The sequence below is a fragment of the Callorhinus ursinus genome, unplaced genomic scaffold, assembly GCF_003265705.2.
Source record: "Callorhinus ursinus isolate GAN/ISIS: 27379988/994484 unplaced genomic scaffold, GSC_fseal_2.0 scaffold9, whole genome shotgun sequence".
In the NCBI taxonomy this organism is placed as follows: Eukaryota; Metazoa; Chordata; class Mammalia; order Carnivora; family Otariidae; genus Callorhinus; species Callorhinus ursinus.
In genome coordinates, this window is record NW_027397071.1 from 29860823 (window position 1) to 29876148 (window position 15326).

The 15326-nt window shown below is 35.0% G+C and overlaps 1 protein-coding gene across 1 annotated transcript in view; it reads left to right on the top strand.

Annotated features, from left to right (window-relative positions):
• The window catches only part of COL24A1 (collagen type XXIV alpha 1 chain), a 415211-nt gene that overhangs the window by 157431 nt on the left and 242454 nt on the right, over nt 1-15326 (top strand). The window contains exons 17-21 of the mRNA XM_073896005.1: nt 5736-5789; nt 5866-5910; nt 6522-6575; nt 6842-6895; nt 11399-11452. Coding sequence (XP_073752106.1) covers nt 5736-5789; nt 5866-5910; nt 6522-6575; nt 6842-6895; nt 11399-11452 — 261 coding nt within the window. The remainder of the gene's footprint in view (nt 1-5735; nt 5790-5865; nt 5911-6521; nt 6576-6841; nt 6896-11398; nt 11453-15326) is intronic.

Consider the following 15326-nt stretch of genomic DNA (forward strand, 5'->3'; position numbering starts at 1 on the left):
CATTTGGGGCTGGCAAGAATGTAGAATTAAGAGTCAGAGAACCTGAGTGAGTCTAAGACATTTAAACTTTTCTTTTACATGATAATATTAGTATACTAATATTAAAATTAGCAGTAACAGTTCACTTTTTTAAAGAAGAGATTTACTTATTTTTTAGGGAGACAGAGAGCATGGGGAAGGGGCAGAGGAAGAGAAGCTCAAGCAGACTGCTTGCTGAGCGCAGAGCCCAATGCTGGGCTCAGAGCAGGGCTTGATCTCATGATCCTAAGATCATGACCTGAGCCGAAACTAAGAGTTGGATGCTTAACCAACTGAGCCACCCAGGCACCCCAATAACAGCTCACTTTTATTTAGTATTTTCCATGTGCTAGTCAGTGCTAGGTCATTTAATTTTCAGAACAAGCCAAGAGCGCTCATATGAGTGTTAGGCCCAGATTTGAAGCCAGGTGATCTAAACCAGAGCCCAAAATTCTACCAGTGTGCTATACCACCTCCTTAAAACTTGTATTACCTTAAAATGTATACCATTTATCTTATGAGATTTCTTTAGGCTTCATGAGAAGCTCTGTTTGAAGGTGGAACCCAAAGAGCCAATTTGTTTTTTCTCAGAATTTAGAATAGGATTAAACCTGTAGGTGGCCTTACCAATGGGGTAGAAAGGAAGCTGGGGAAGGGAGCTGGATTCCAAAGATAGTTTTTATGCATTCTTCATTTAACCTCTCAGTTGGTTACCTCAGCAGCTTCTGCTTTTATGCTCAAGTTTAAGACCAAAATTCTTAGCATGTCTAGACTGTTTTGGTTCTCATTGGATCTTGAGACATACTTTGTGCACTAGCAAAACTGTTTATTCTCAGGTGCCATGCAGCCTTCCTACGATATGGCTTTGCACTTGAACTTAGTTGTCTACTTGAAACACTTTACCTATACTTTTCTACCCAACAGTTAACTCTTACTCATCTTTCAACTCCAGGACTTCGCACAGTACCAACACATAAAAGTGCTTAGTAAAAATAACTGGGTTTTTTGTTGTTGTTGTTTTGTTTTTGTTTTTTGTCCTTTCTCTTTCTCAATTTACCCTTTGGTTGCTGGGAAGAGATTCTACAGAAAAGAAAATGGCGAATGATACTAACAGTCATCTTTGTAATCCTCATCTCTACATTGATTTGATAGTACTTTATACTTTTCAGAGTACTTTCACACACATATCTCATTTGTTCCTCAAGTAGATAGAATAGGTATTAAAACCTCCATTTTACATTTACTAAATTTTTAAATCAAAACAGTGTGAGTACCTACTGTGTATCAAATGCTGAACTAGAGCTAGGCCTAAAAATATAAACAAGATTTCTGTTTTTTGGCAACATTATAATCCAATGGCATAGAAGGAAAAATAGGTATGTCATACGATGTGATCACTGCTCTAATGGACTAAAAACCACTGAGAGAGGAACAATTTATGTTATCTTGAGAGAGGAGGCTTCACAAAACAGATGTGTTTTAATTATATCTTGAAGATTATGCGTGAGTGAGTGGAGTAGACAGGAAAAGCGCTCTTTAGGCAGAAGAATGCCTCTTTAAATGCACAGAAGAGGTGAAAAAAAGGTGATGTTTGGGCAAGGGGAAGAGGAGTAGGGGAATTGTAGCCTAGGAAGTATGGGGGGATGGAAGTGGAATGGAAGGAGGTGAGGTTTTGAAGATAATTGTGAAAGATTTATATAGAACCTTTATATTTCATAGTAAACATAGTAAACTGCTTGCCCAGTTTATCCGCAAGCACACATCTGCCTGTTCCCTTATAGGAAGTACAGTTTCTGACAAGAGATGATACAGCTTTCTCTAAATGACTTTTTCCTTGCAGCTGATTGTCATTTGCTTTCTTAGTTAGTGATAGTGATTATTATCTGTGAGTGTGGGTGGATGTGGTTGGAGAGCCTGAAGAGGAGCGCACAGTCTTCTCTACAGCGTGCTCACTTGTATGAGCTCTAATTGGCTGGTGGGTGCTCGTTTTATATGAAGAACCCATCCTTGAATCTCTGTTTCTTTGACTCACTTTGACTTGAAAGTTCTTTATTATTTCTGGATGTGTGGGAGGCTCTTCTGCCTTTGGTGCTGTATCCCAGACACCCTCAGCTAAGCTGCCACGCATGGAAGTGTTTCTCCTGTCTTCTCTGTCTTCTCATGGAAGAGGAGTATGGTAAGCAGAGAGTTCTGAAGACTTTCACATTATCCTGTGGAGCTGAAAACTGCTGTTAGCCTATTGCAGGTTGCTTTGAGAAAGCTACAGTTCTTCAGGACTAGGATTTTCCACACCATTTGTAACATACCATAAAATGTTTGCTATTTCTTGGAGCTTCCTATACCCATACTATTTTACTTTTCAATTCCCTATTTTACTAAATCTTATATGTGTATATATTTTTTTAAAGATTTTATTTATTTATTTGACAGTGAGAGAGAGAGCACAAGCAGGGGGAGCAGCATAGGCAGAGGGAGAAGTAGGCTCCACGCTGAGCAAAGAGCCCAATGCGGGGCTCGATCCCAGGACCCTGGGATCATGACCTGAGCTGAAAGCAGACGCTTAACTGACTGAGCCACCCAGGCATCCCTAAATCTTTTATATCTTTACTATAATCTTTTACATCTTTGATATCTCTCAACACTTACTATTTTGTGTTAATTCTTTTAGAGTCACTAAAAAAGTAAAACAGTAGATTGTGCAAACAAAGTACATTCATCTGAAGATATTAGTCTATGCACAGTGATATATTTACTGAAACAAAGTTAATATTATTGCCTATAGAAAAAACCAACAGGATGACAAAGAAATGTTTGTTTATGTTTATAAGATTTTTTATTGTTTTTTTTATTATGTTATGTTAATCACCATACATTACATCATTAGTTTTTGATGTAGTGTTCCATGATTCACTGTTTGCATATAACACCCAGTGCTCCATGCAGAACGTGCCCTCTTTAATACCCATCACCAGGCTAACCCATCCCCCCACCCCCTTCCCCTCTAGAACCCCCAGTTTGTTTTTCAGAGTCTTCCATACTTACATAGATTATTGCTGCATAATTTCCAAGCAGAAATATTCATTGTATTTTTTGAAACTCTCATTATTTTTAAGCTATGAACTCTGAATAAACTAGCCACTATAATTATAAGAGCAATTGTTTCCTACTGATAGAATTTGTCAGTGATATAGGAATATTGCATATCTGTTTTAAGTTGGAAAATATTACTCTTCCCTCTCACAGTCTCATATATTTCAGGATTAAACATATTGGAAATAATTTATCTCAGTTATATTTCAGATTTTAGGACTCACACAAAAGTAAAGATGTCATATTTTCCATTCTGAAATTTGTATTATATGAGTGTAAACTATTAGCAATGCTCTGTTATGTTGGGAGATAGAGTTCTTGAAATCACTGTTTAAATTTTTTTTTTTTACTGAAGTACAATTAACATAGTGTTATATCAGTTTCAAATGTACAGTATAATCATTCAATAATTCTGTACATCAATCAGTGCTCATTAGGTTAAGTGTGCTCTTAATCCCCTTCATCTATTTCAGCCGGCCCACCCCTAACCTCCCCTCTAGCGACTACCAGTTTGTTCTCTGCATTAAGAGTCTTAATTAATTAAGAGTCTGGTTTTTTGTTTGTTTGCCTTTTTTCTTTGTTCATTTATTTTGTTTTTTAAATTGCACATATGAGTGAAATCATATGGTTAAGTGTGTTTCTCTGTTTATTTTACTTAGCATTTTAACCTCTAGGTCCATCCATGTTGTTTCGAGTGGCAAGAAACAACAGTCTTTTTTATGGCTGAGTAATATTCCAGTGTGTGTGTGTGTGTGTGTGTGTGTGTGTGTGTGTGTGCGCGCGCGCACGTGTGTGTCTTTTTTATGGCTGAGTAATATCAGTCTTTTTTATGGCTGAGTAATATTCCTGTGTGTGTGTGTGTGTGTGTGTGTGTGTGTGTGTGTGTGTGTGTGTTTGTATACTACATCTTCTTCATCCATTTGTCTATGGATGGACATTTGAGTTGCTTCCATGTCTTGGCTGTTGAAAGTAATGCTGCAATAAACATAGAGTCCATATATCTTTTCGAATTAGTGTTTTCCTTTTCTTTGGGTAAATGTCAGTAGTGGAATTACTGAGTCATATGGTAATTCTACTTTTAATTTTTTGAAGAATGTCCATATTGGTTTCCACAATGGCTCCACCAATTTGCATTTCCACCAGTGTGCGCAAGGCTTCCTTTTTCTTCACATCCCCACCACTAGTTATTTCTTGTCTTTTTGTTTTTGGCTATTCTGACAGGTCCTTCAGTATTCATTCCATACTTTATTTCAAAACAATTATGTGCCAATTACTATGTTGGGTCTGGAAAGTAAAATATCAATAAACTCGCTTCTGCTTTCACAGAATGTGTGGACTAGGAACACAGGGGGGAGTATAGTACAGTATACTCATGAGTGCAGTCGAAAGCCATTCCAGTATTGGTAACCATATCTTTGAAGGCTTGGAGCATGTGATAAAGAGAGAGCATGTTCAGAGAATGGAAAACAGTCCATTGTGGCTAGAATGTGGGATTTGGAAGAGGGAGAAGTAAAGGAGGAGTAGGGACAAATGGAAGTAGACAAGACAGGAAGGGTTGGTGCAAACCTGGGATGCTTTCCTAAGCAATTTGGTAAAAGGGGCAACATTTTTAGCATTGCCACAAATACACCTTTAGAAGTTCCTTAACATTTGAAAACCATAAAAGGGAGGTTTAAGCCAACTTGTTCTTTGAAGATGAAGGATGATACAGAAGCTAGGCACAGAGAGGTAGCAAGAGAAAGAAGGAAAATGAAGGTGTCAGTGGCACGAAAATTGTAAGTGATCCCCAAGCCATTTTTTTTCAAATTTTACTTTGAAATACCCTTATTGTGGCTATTGTCCTTTGTCTTCTAAGATGATATATTTGAGGAGTTTTTTTTAAATCACTTGCTTGCTGGAGATGATAGTTTGTTACATTTTTGAGGAATCTTGCATTGGAGCATTAAACTGAGAACCTTGATGTTGGTGACTGTGTCTTTTTCATCTTTATTTCCTCCACACAACTACAGTGTCTGTGTACATGTTATGTTCAACAAATGTTAAACGATGTATGACTGACAGAAGCCCAGAAGAGTAGAGTCTTTTGTTCAGTACTCAGCTTATCCCTGAAATTATGGTAAATTTTATCATTTACAAATTTCAAATCACGAAATAAAATCACTGGAATGCCTGGAACATAGTAAGTGCCCAATACATAATTCCTGAATAAATGGGCAAAATAAAAATATAAGATGATCAAATGAAGTGTTTATTGAATACCTCCTGGGAATGTGGCACTTACTAGGAAAGGAAAAAATATTTCCCTTATCTTCAAGATATTATCTAGTTAGAGAAATATTTCAAGATGAATGTCAGGGACGGTTAAGCCTTATATGAACTAAAGGAAGGGGAGGATCCTTGTGGACTAGACTGGTATGGAGAGCTTCAGGGAGTAGGATGACCTCACTAAAGTTTCACACATTGGTATGATTTATTAATGTGGAGAGGAAAAGAAGTTGTGGAAGAACAAGGCACGTGTGGGAGCTTAGTGAGATGAACTGTTCTGGGCTAGTTCATTAATTTTACCATATTCTCTTTCCAATCCTAGTGGATGCTTAATGATGCCTTTCTGTTTAATTGCTTTTCAGGGCAGTATTGGCCCTATTGGACCATTCGGACTTTCTGGAACTCCTGGCCCAATGGTATGTCTCTATTTGCATAATGGATATTTCCCTTTAATTTCTCTACGATGTCACAAAATATCCCTTTTTTTTTTAGGGTCTTTCTGGGAATAAGGGCCTACCTGGAATGAAAGGTGATAAGGTGATTTAAATATTTACATTATCATAGAGATAATTTCTCATCACATTTATTTTTTTCTTTTTAGTCAATACAACTTATAAAATATCTTGGTTTTTTTTTCTGTTGCATTTCTTTTTTTTAAATTTTTTATTGTTATGTTAATCACCATACATTACATCATTAGTTTTTGATGGAGTGTTCCATGATTCATTGTTTGTGCATAACACCCAGTGCTCCACGCAGAACGTGCCCTCTTTAATACCCATCACCAGGCTAACCCATCCCCCCACCCCCTCCCCTCTAGAACCCTCAGTTTGTTTCTCAGAGTCCATCGTCTCTCATGGTTCGTCTCCCCCTCCGACTTACTCCCCTTCATTCTTTCCCTCCTGCTATCTTCTTCTTTTTCTTTTTTCTTAACATATGTTGCATTATTTGTTTCAGAAGTACAGATCTGTGATTCAACAAAATATCTTGTTTTTATATATGGGATCTAATGTATACTGTCAGATATACAGTTTTTATCGGAAGTAGGAAAAAGAGAGAAACTATTCTTCTATAATTAATTTTACTTTCTTATAATATTGCCATGTTTGTGTTACTTAAGTGTCTTTGTATGAAATTGTGCCCTCTAGGGTGAACAAGGCATTACAGGAGAGCCAGGAGAACTAGGGTATCCTGGAGACAAGGTAATTTTTTTTTCCATTTAGTTTATGTAAATACAAAAAATTCAGTGAAAAGGTATAAATTCTTTAAAAAGAAAGGAGTATGATTATTTTAAGCATGTAGTTTGTTAGGATATGGTATCAGTATGGTTTTACAGGTCTTGTTTGAAATGGTTTTCTCAAAGTTTTTAGATTCACTCCATTAATTTTTTAAGCAGTTTGTATATAGAGGCATAGCTGCCTTTTGTGGTATAATAGCTTTCATCTTCTCTATTATTCTCATCCTCTAGGGTGCTCTTGGTGTTCCAGGACCACCAGGGATAAGAGGAAAGCCAGGACCTTCAGTAGGTTTGAACTTTTGCTTTGCTCTTTCCCATTAATGAAGTGTACATCATGGCATGAGTCCTCATACTTGTTGGTATTAGTAGAATATAAGAAGTAGGAGATAAGCCTACCAGTCTGGCATTTTTTCTCTTCAGTTTTAGGGTATAGATAATCCTTCCAGTTTTCAGCCCACATTCCATAGAGTATTGGACCTCATCCTTCCTGCCCCCCACCTCATCCCAGGCTAAAACCAAATTTCTGTGAGCCCTAAAGATCTTGTTTGATCTGTTATGGATAGTATCTAAAGTAAACAATGAACATTTAAGACAGAAAATACAAAGCATCTTAAATAATATTTTTAATTTTTCCAAATATCTTTCATTCCAATATATTTCATTAAAGAAATATTTTGAAGAAAATATAGCATGTCACACTCTGTGAGCACAAATATACTAGTTCTTTGTCTTTTTTTTTTAACCTTTGGGCATCAATTAGTTGGGAAAAAAAGAATATTTTATATTGTAGTTAACATGAAACCCAACTCAAACTAAAATTACTGAGTAATTAAAATCATTTAAATAATGGTTAAACATGAGTTAACAGCATGTCTCTATATATTAAAAGTCATAATAATTATTATAGCTAAGATTTACTGAGTGTTTACAAAGTACTAGTCTCTATTCTAAGGTCTGTACCTCTAATTTAATCTTTACAAAAATCATATGAAGTTGGTACTGTTATTATTCTTATTTTACAGATTAGGGAAACTGAAACAGAGTCAAATAACTTGCCCAAGGTTCCACAGTTACTTGCTGGTCACCTAGGTAATCATGTGTCAGAGCTCACGTACTTAGCCACTATGCCATACTGTTTGAGGGTACCTAAACAGTATTTTAAATATTAAAATTTAAATATTAAATATTTAAAAAATTTAATATTTTAAGATTGTTTTAGGATTTTTAATATTGATTACAACTCTATGAAGTTGCAGGTGATTGTAGATAGAAATAAACAGATGGAAGATTATAACTTATTAATATAATATTGAAATATACATTTTAAAAAGAGTGTGGTTCCCTGAGCAAATCATCGTGTTTCCTCTAACTCCCTCCTCCCATCTCAGGCTTCTTTATTTTTTCGTCAGAGGAAGCAGCATTAAATTATAGTACTTTATATACTTCATTCTGTATGACTTCTAACAGTGACAGCATTTCATATACATCTCTCAAAGTATTTATTCCAAAGAAAAATGTTCAGTATCTTTTTGTCAAGTGACGTGCAGACTAAACCTGGTCAGTCATGTACCCAGACTTGGGTTCTGGAGTTGAATCTCAGAAATTCCAAAGAGTATAAATAAGGGAGAGAAAAATAGGTCATGAAACCAACAAAAAGCTTCCGTTTTTCAAGGAGGATTCTAATCACATAACAGGAACTTAGAATATCTGCAGTGGTTGGCAAAGTAAGACCCTAAACTTCTTACATCCTCAGTTGTTCATAATGTGAAGGTTTTCTGACTTTTGATAATAGTAAAAGGAGTGGGTACAACACATTTTCTAAGGCCAATACTAAGTAATAAATGGTATCAATATTATTCTGTAATGCTTTACAATTAATTACTGGAGAAAACTAAAGTCAGATATCATGCTTATACAAAGTAAACCTTTTTAATGTCTACCTTACTTTTTTTTTTTTTAAAGATTTTATTTATTTATTTGACAGAGAGAGACAAAGTGAGAGAAGGAACACAAGCAGGGGGAGTGAGAGAGGGAGAAGCAGGCTTCCCACTGAGCAGGGAGCCCGATATGGGGCTCGATCCCAGGACCCTGGGATCATGACCTGAGCTGAAGGCAGATGCTTAACGATTGAGCCACCCAGGAGCCCCTCCCTTACTTTTTGATACAGTTTATATTGGTAATATGTTTATTGTGAGGCAGGGGGGGTATACTGCTCTGAGAAACAGACTTAGATTTTAGTTCCAGCCCTACACTGACTTGCTATGACCTTGAGCATTTAACCACTGTGTAAGTTCCTTGCAAATCTGTGACTCTTTAATTTCCTCTCTCAGTGATAGTGTTTACCATTATTTCTCCAGCCTAACCTAAAGAAAAGGTGGAGAGCCTGTTTCACCTTAACATATTGTCTTAAAACCCTTAATGTTATTTTTTTCCTGAAATAAATCACCAGAACCAACTCTAGTATGTTTTTTTAGGGCTGTGATGCAGGGAGTATTAAGATGATAAAAGTGAGGGTTTTACTTGCTCATTTTGTACCTTTCTATATTTTTCTAATAAAAAAAATTTTAATGTCAGCAGGGATTACTTTGGCCGAAGATAGTTGACCATCTTTTGTTTGTTTTATCAAATCTTTGAAAAATATACATCAGACTAAAGATAGATATTTATGAATTAATATTTGTGAGCATCTGTAGTCTCTCACTTTATCACTTGTTTGTATCTTATTAATAGAAAAAAACTGTAGGGGTTTGACCTGGAAACCTTCCCTAGTTTTGGAAGGAGACACCTGTTTAATGAAAAATTGCTTGCGCTGAATCTGTTATATTAAAAAGAAATTATACAAGTTAGGGCCTATCTAAATCATTTGTTTACTATCATGACAAAGAATGTCAAAGTCATAAGGACGTCTTTCTTATTTTATATCTCCTACTTTTGGCTTTCTGTTTTCTAAATGCAGTCATTAGTGATATTTTTTTTTTCCCAAATGAATCTAAGTTGTAACATGAAAGAATACTTACAAGATAAAAGAAAGAATGTCCTGATTTGGAAAGCTTTCTTCATTTTGTAATTAGGGTGTCTTTTGCTCAGCAAGCATCTAAAAACCAGAGACAATTACCAATCAGAAGTTAAGAAATATTCTTTCCTTAAAACAAAGAAAACAAAGACAATTATTATGTTTTTCCATATTTTTAACTAGAAGTTGTTGTCAGTTATAGAGGTTTACTTAATCATTACTCCATTGTCTAAAACTTACTTGAAAATTCAGTTTTTATAAAGGAGACTTGACATTCAAGGAAACTTCCAGTTGAAGTTTTTCAAAAATGATTTATTCTGAAGAATGAAATTTTTCCAAAATTTGTGCTTTTAACTATCTGGTTGTCAATTAACTTTTCTGAAAACAAAGATATAGAGTATGCTATTTTTTCCTCAAAGCTTGTAAATTTAGCTTCTCATTTGTTTTTTTGCCACCAGAGGTCTCCAGTGAGCGCCCCATCTTTATCTCTTTAAGAGATAAAGTACCTCCTTAAGAGAGGTACTTGCCATTTTAAAGAATTTAAGACTCCTCTAGATACTGATTATGATGAATTATGACTTTATTTAGGAGAACCTAAATCAAGTTTTATATAATACTTCATTACTTTTCTCTGGATTTGATTGCAGTAGTTCTATTGGGTACTGTTTTGTATCCAGATACCCAGATACTTAAGCATTGTATGAGAATGACTTTAGTGCTTATGGAAAACTGTTCTTTACTTCTTGAAACGTGGATAAGCACACATTATTTCTTGTAATTTTATGTAATCTGAGACCTATTAGGTCAAATTTGAAACTCACATAGAAATTTAATATGACAAAAATAATGAATTCAGTAATTTTTCTTATGAAAGCAAGGGTATCAGACTACTGCCTCCTTTCATCTCTAGTTTCAGGCTTTATAACCACTTTTCTCTCCTCTGAACTTCCTCTCCAGCCCTGATTTCACATGGTTAATCCAGATGTCAGAAAATGGCTTCAGAAATATTGACAATAAATCCTCAACATTTTAATATAATGATCAAAACAATCTAGGAATTATAGGTACCTAGGAGAGGACAGAGGATATAAAGGGAAAGATTAATGGTTATAAAATTGGTTAACATTTATTGCCAGGCACTGTGCTACACTAAGCACCTTAAATATATTGTCTCCTTTAATCCTCACAATTACCCTGTAACAATGTTAGTACTTGTTATCACTATTATTCCTATTTTATTGTTAAGAGAATTTGAGCCTAAGAGAGATTAAGCAGCAGGGACTTAAATCCAGATGATTCTTAATTACTAAATCAGGCCTCTTGTAGTATCAAAGAAGAGAGGAATTTTCAGGGACAGTCCCGGACTCTGGTTGTTTATGAAAGCAGTTCCTCCTCTAGAGTCCCCTATCTTGTTGAGTCAAACTTTATTGCCTTATCTCTGGTTAACCTACACATACACACACTACTTTTTTCTTGATTTGAGCGCTTAACTCAATTTGTTTGTATCTCCAACACTTAGGAGTAACTATATATTACTCCATACATCTTTTATTTAAATGAGTTTTCCACAGTGATGATGGTTACAAATTAAGTCTTTCTGAATGATAGTTACAACTTTGTTTGACATAATATATTCATTGTTGTTTGCTGAAAAGTCATTATAATTTTGTGTGGCATAATACATTGAGTTCTTTTTGCTTACCATATGTCTGCTTCTGTTTTAAATTGTATATATCAGATTAATACTTATACTTTGATCCCCACCCCCATTTTAGGGCCAGATAGGTGACTCGGGACCCCAAGGACCATGTGGCCCTCCAGGACCAGAGGTAAAATGTTGGTTGGAAGATAATAAATTTGAAACAAAAGTAAAAATTAAACTTGATTATAAAGCCTGTTTTTACATAACAGGCTTAAGAAAGATTCTCGTTAAAATTCACATCTTTGTAAATAGTTTGGACTAAATCTTTTATCCCATATTAAAAGGTATGCAACAGTGATCCCAAGGAAACAGAAAGGTATTAGCCACATTATAGTCCTGATGCGATCACAACTGACTTATTTGTTTGGCACAACTATTAATAACACATACTTGGGGCATGAAATCAAATTTCAGGATAAACTCCACTGAATTTTTAATTTTCCTGTATGCATATATCATTTAGATCTCATATTCTAGAATAAATACAATTAAGTCTATAGTACATATATCAAATTTGCTTGTTTATTCTTTGAAATTTGACTTTGGCTGAGTACTTGATGTAGAGTGTCTTTTTTTCCCCTGCAAATTCACATAGAACACAAGCTTCTAACATGAAATATTTGAGTTTTTTAAAAATCATTTTATGAGTCAAAGATATATACCACATGGAGATAAAGATTCTGAAGCTCACTCTAGTTCAGAAATATAAGCCAAAAAATATGTACATACACATATAAATACACATACACATCTAATTCAGAATCATAGAAACAGCAGTAAAGCTGAAAAAATGAGTTTGGCTTCAGAATAAATAAATCAGAACAATAAACAATGTCAAAGCAGTAGGCAGAATTTCTAGAAATAACACTGTACTGATGCTTTCTCCCTCTCTTTGTAAACCATAAAATCTACTTCTTACCCTGCATCTCTCTTTCAGGGTTGGCTGATTTCTTCAGCAAATGCCTATTTCTTGTTGTCTCATTTAAAAACACACTGGATATTGGTAGTTCAAAAATCTAAAACACTACATTGTACCTAGTTTTATTAATAAGGACATAGTAGGAGATAAAATACAGCAATATATCAATGTCAGCATTCTGGGAAGAAGGAAATTGTTTGGAGTAATTGGAAGCAATTATTAACAGATAATTAAAATAGTAATTAACATATTAATATAAGTTTATATCTTCTTCTGTAAGCCTGTATGCTTTTAATAATTTTTTCATGAAAACCTTCTTGAAATTAATTCTATATACCTGTCTTCTCATACTGAGGATACAGAACCTAATTTATCTTTTATTATCTTTAAAGGTTATTATTATGAACATGGGTTGTTCTGTTGTACTTTAGTTACAGATAGGATGCGTGCTAGGGAGGAATGTGTCACCTCCTAATTATCTGTATGGTTGGGATCATTTTCTCCTTTTTTCCTAAAGGCAGGTTAAAGGATGCATGGGCCATGTTTTTACTCAATACTTGGTCTTCCAAAGATGTTTCTTTTTTCTCTGTTGCCTTTGAGATTTTATGATTTGCAATCATTATTCAAAACATTGTCTCATTGTATTTGATTTCTGTACTGCTAATACAAGGTCCTGAGCTCCAGCCTTGTCAGACTGTGCCCACTCCTCCTGCTCACCTGCATTAAATGTTTTCATTGGGCCAAAGATGTAACCTGTATTCATGTAATTGGTACAAGGTTGTTTTGGAAAAGTGGTCTAAAGATCATAAGTTTTTTTTTAATCATAAAAGTATAATGTGTAGGCAGTTATATATGAGGCAACACTTGTATCCAACTCCTTCTCAACATAAGACTTTCTTTTATGTTATGTATGTTATGTTAGTCACCGTACAGTACATCATTAGTTTTTGATGTAGTGTTCCATGATTCATTGTTTGCATATGACACCCAGTGCTTCATGCAATACATGCCCTCCTTAATACCCATCACATTAGACTTTTGATAGAGTTGCAGGTCCAAGAATTTACAATAGTATGTTTAATATTATATAAAGCCTGAGAAGTTTCTACTTGCGCAGTAGATAAATTTTCTCAGATAAGGGGTTTTATATATTGTGTTAAATTTAGACTTTATTTAGGCAGTGATCAAAGATTTTTAAGCAAGGGAATGAAATGATCAGACTTGTGTTTTCAACACGTGTGGTAGCAAGAGCAAAACGGTAAAAGAGAAGGAGAGAGGGAGAGGTGACAAAACTAATTAAACATTATTTAGGAGGATGATGCAAGGCCAGGCTCTAAATGATGAGGGCCTGTTACAATTGAGAAGAAAGGACGGCTTCCAGAGATAATTAGGGTATAGAATTCACAGCTCTTGAACCACTCCAGTTCATTTACTTTGTGTAAGACGGGAATAAGAGACAATTTTGACGTTTCTTGTTTGAAGAGTTGGGTAGAATGTGGGATCACCATTCTAAAAATAGAGAATAAAAAGGGAGAAGGAAGAAGATTTTCAGAGGGGTGGTAGACATAATGCTTTGGTTTTGAATTTGTTAGGGTTGCAGTGTCTGTTGGACATACAAGAAATTGACCTGATAAGTCTATAGAAAACTATAGGCCTAAAACTCAGAAGAGAATAGGACTAGAGATAAACATTTGTAATCATCCACATAGATTTGAAGCACATATTATTTGAAGCAGTTATAACAGATGAAATCATTTAGGGAGAGTATATGAAATAAGGTTCGAAAATAGCACACCTGGACACTCACCCCCAGAAGGATACATTTTCTAACTAGAGTGCAATTAAGTTTTAAATTAACAATATAAGAGCTGTTAAGATAAACTTTGGTAATGTAAAAACATACAGAAAAGAAAAAAAATCGCAGTGGAAATTAGAAAATATTTAGAACTGGATGAGAACAAATCACTATAAAAATTTGAGTGTTGGACTTAAGCAACACCTGGGGGGAAATTCACATTTCTCTAAAAAGCAAAATAGATCAAGAATAAATGAGTTGTGCATAGCACAAGTATAGGGATTTGTTTCAAAGGGAGAAGTTAAGGAGGTGAAATAAGTAGATTTTGTTTTCTCTGTAAGTAGGAGACAATCCCAAGAGTTAGAGGACTATGGGCATGTGGAAAGAGGGTGCTTGAGGAGATCCGTGAAGAGTAAGTGGGGGAGTGACTGAAGACTTATAAAATAATTTCTGAGTAGTATTAAGAACTCAGCTGAGGGAATGCCTGGGTGGCTTAGTTGGTTAAGTGTCTGCCTTCGGCTCAGGTCATGGTCCCAGGGTCCTGGAATCGAGTCCCACATCAGGCTCCCTGCTCATTGGGGAGCCTGTTTCTCCCTTTGCCTGCTGCTCCCCCTGCTGTGCTCTCTCTCTCTGACAAATAAATAAATCAATAAATAACGTTAAAAAAATTAAGAACTCAGCTGAGATTGAAAAACTGTCTTTTCTCAATATATAGCCACAAAGTCCTGTACATTTTTTTGGAACTGTTTTGTAAATTTTAGTCTGAACTTCCTACTGGCCAAAACAGTGCCACATGATCAATTATATGACTCTCTTCTCCCTTGTATAAAAAACACATTAGTAGTTCAAAAGAAGGGCAGCAGTTCATGGTATTGTGTGATTTCCATCTTTCAGACTGATGTCATAATACCAAAGTACAATTCAGTAAAAGTAATTCTATTAGGAGCCAAAATGATGACACCCAGTTTTTATACTTCTGTGATAACATTTCTTAATTATTGGGTGGCAAAATGTTTAAGTTGATATCTGAAAAATAACATACTTTTGGGATTAGTACTTCTGAATGATAGCAGCCTAAGTAACTTGAGCAGATTACTTGGAACTTTTTTTAAAATTTTGAATGTTGTGATATATATATTTAATTTTGTCTTTTTCTAAATGGGTTATCAGTTGTTCTAGGACTATTTGTTAAGCAATTGGTCTTTGCTTTAGTCATTTTAAAGCTACCTCAACAAATACTAAATTTTCTTGTTTCTTTGGCCTATGTCTGGATTTTGTTTTCTATTC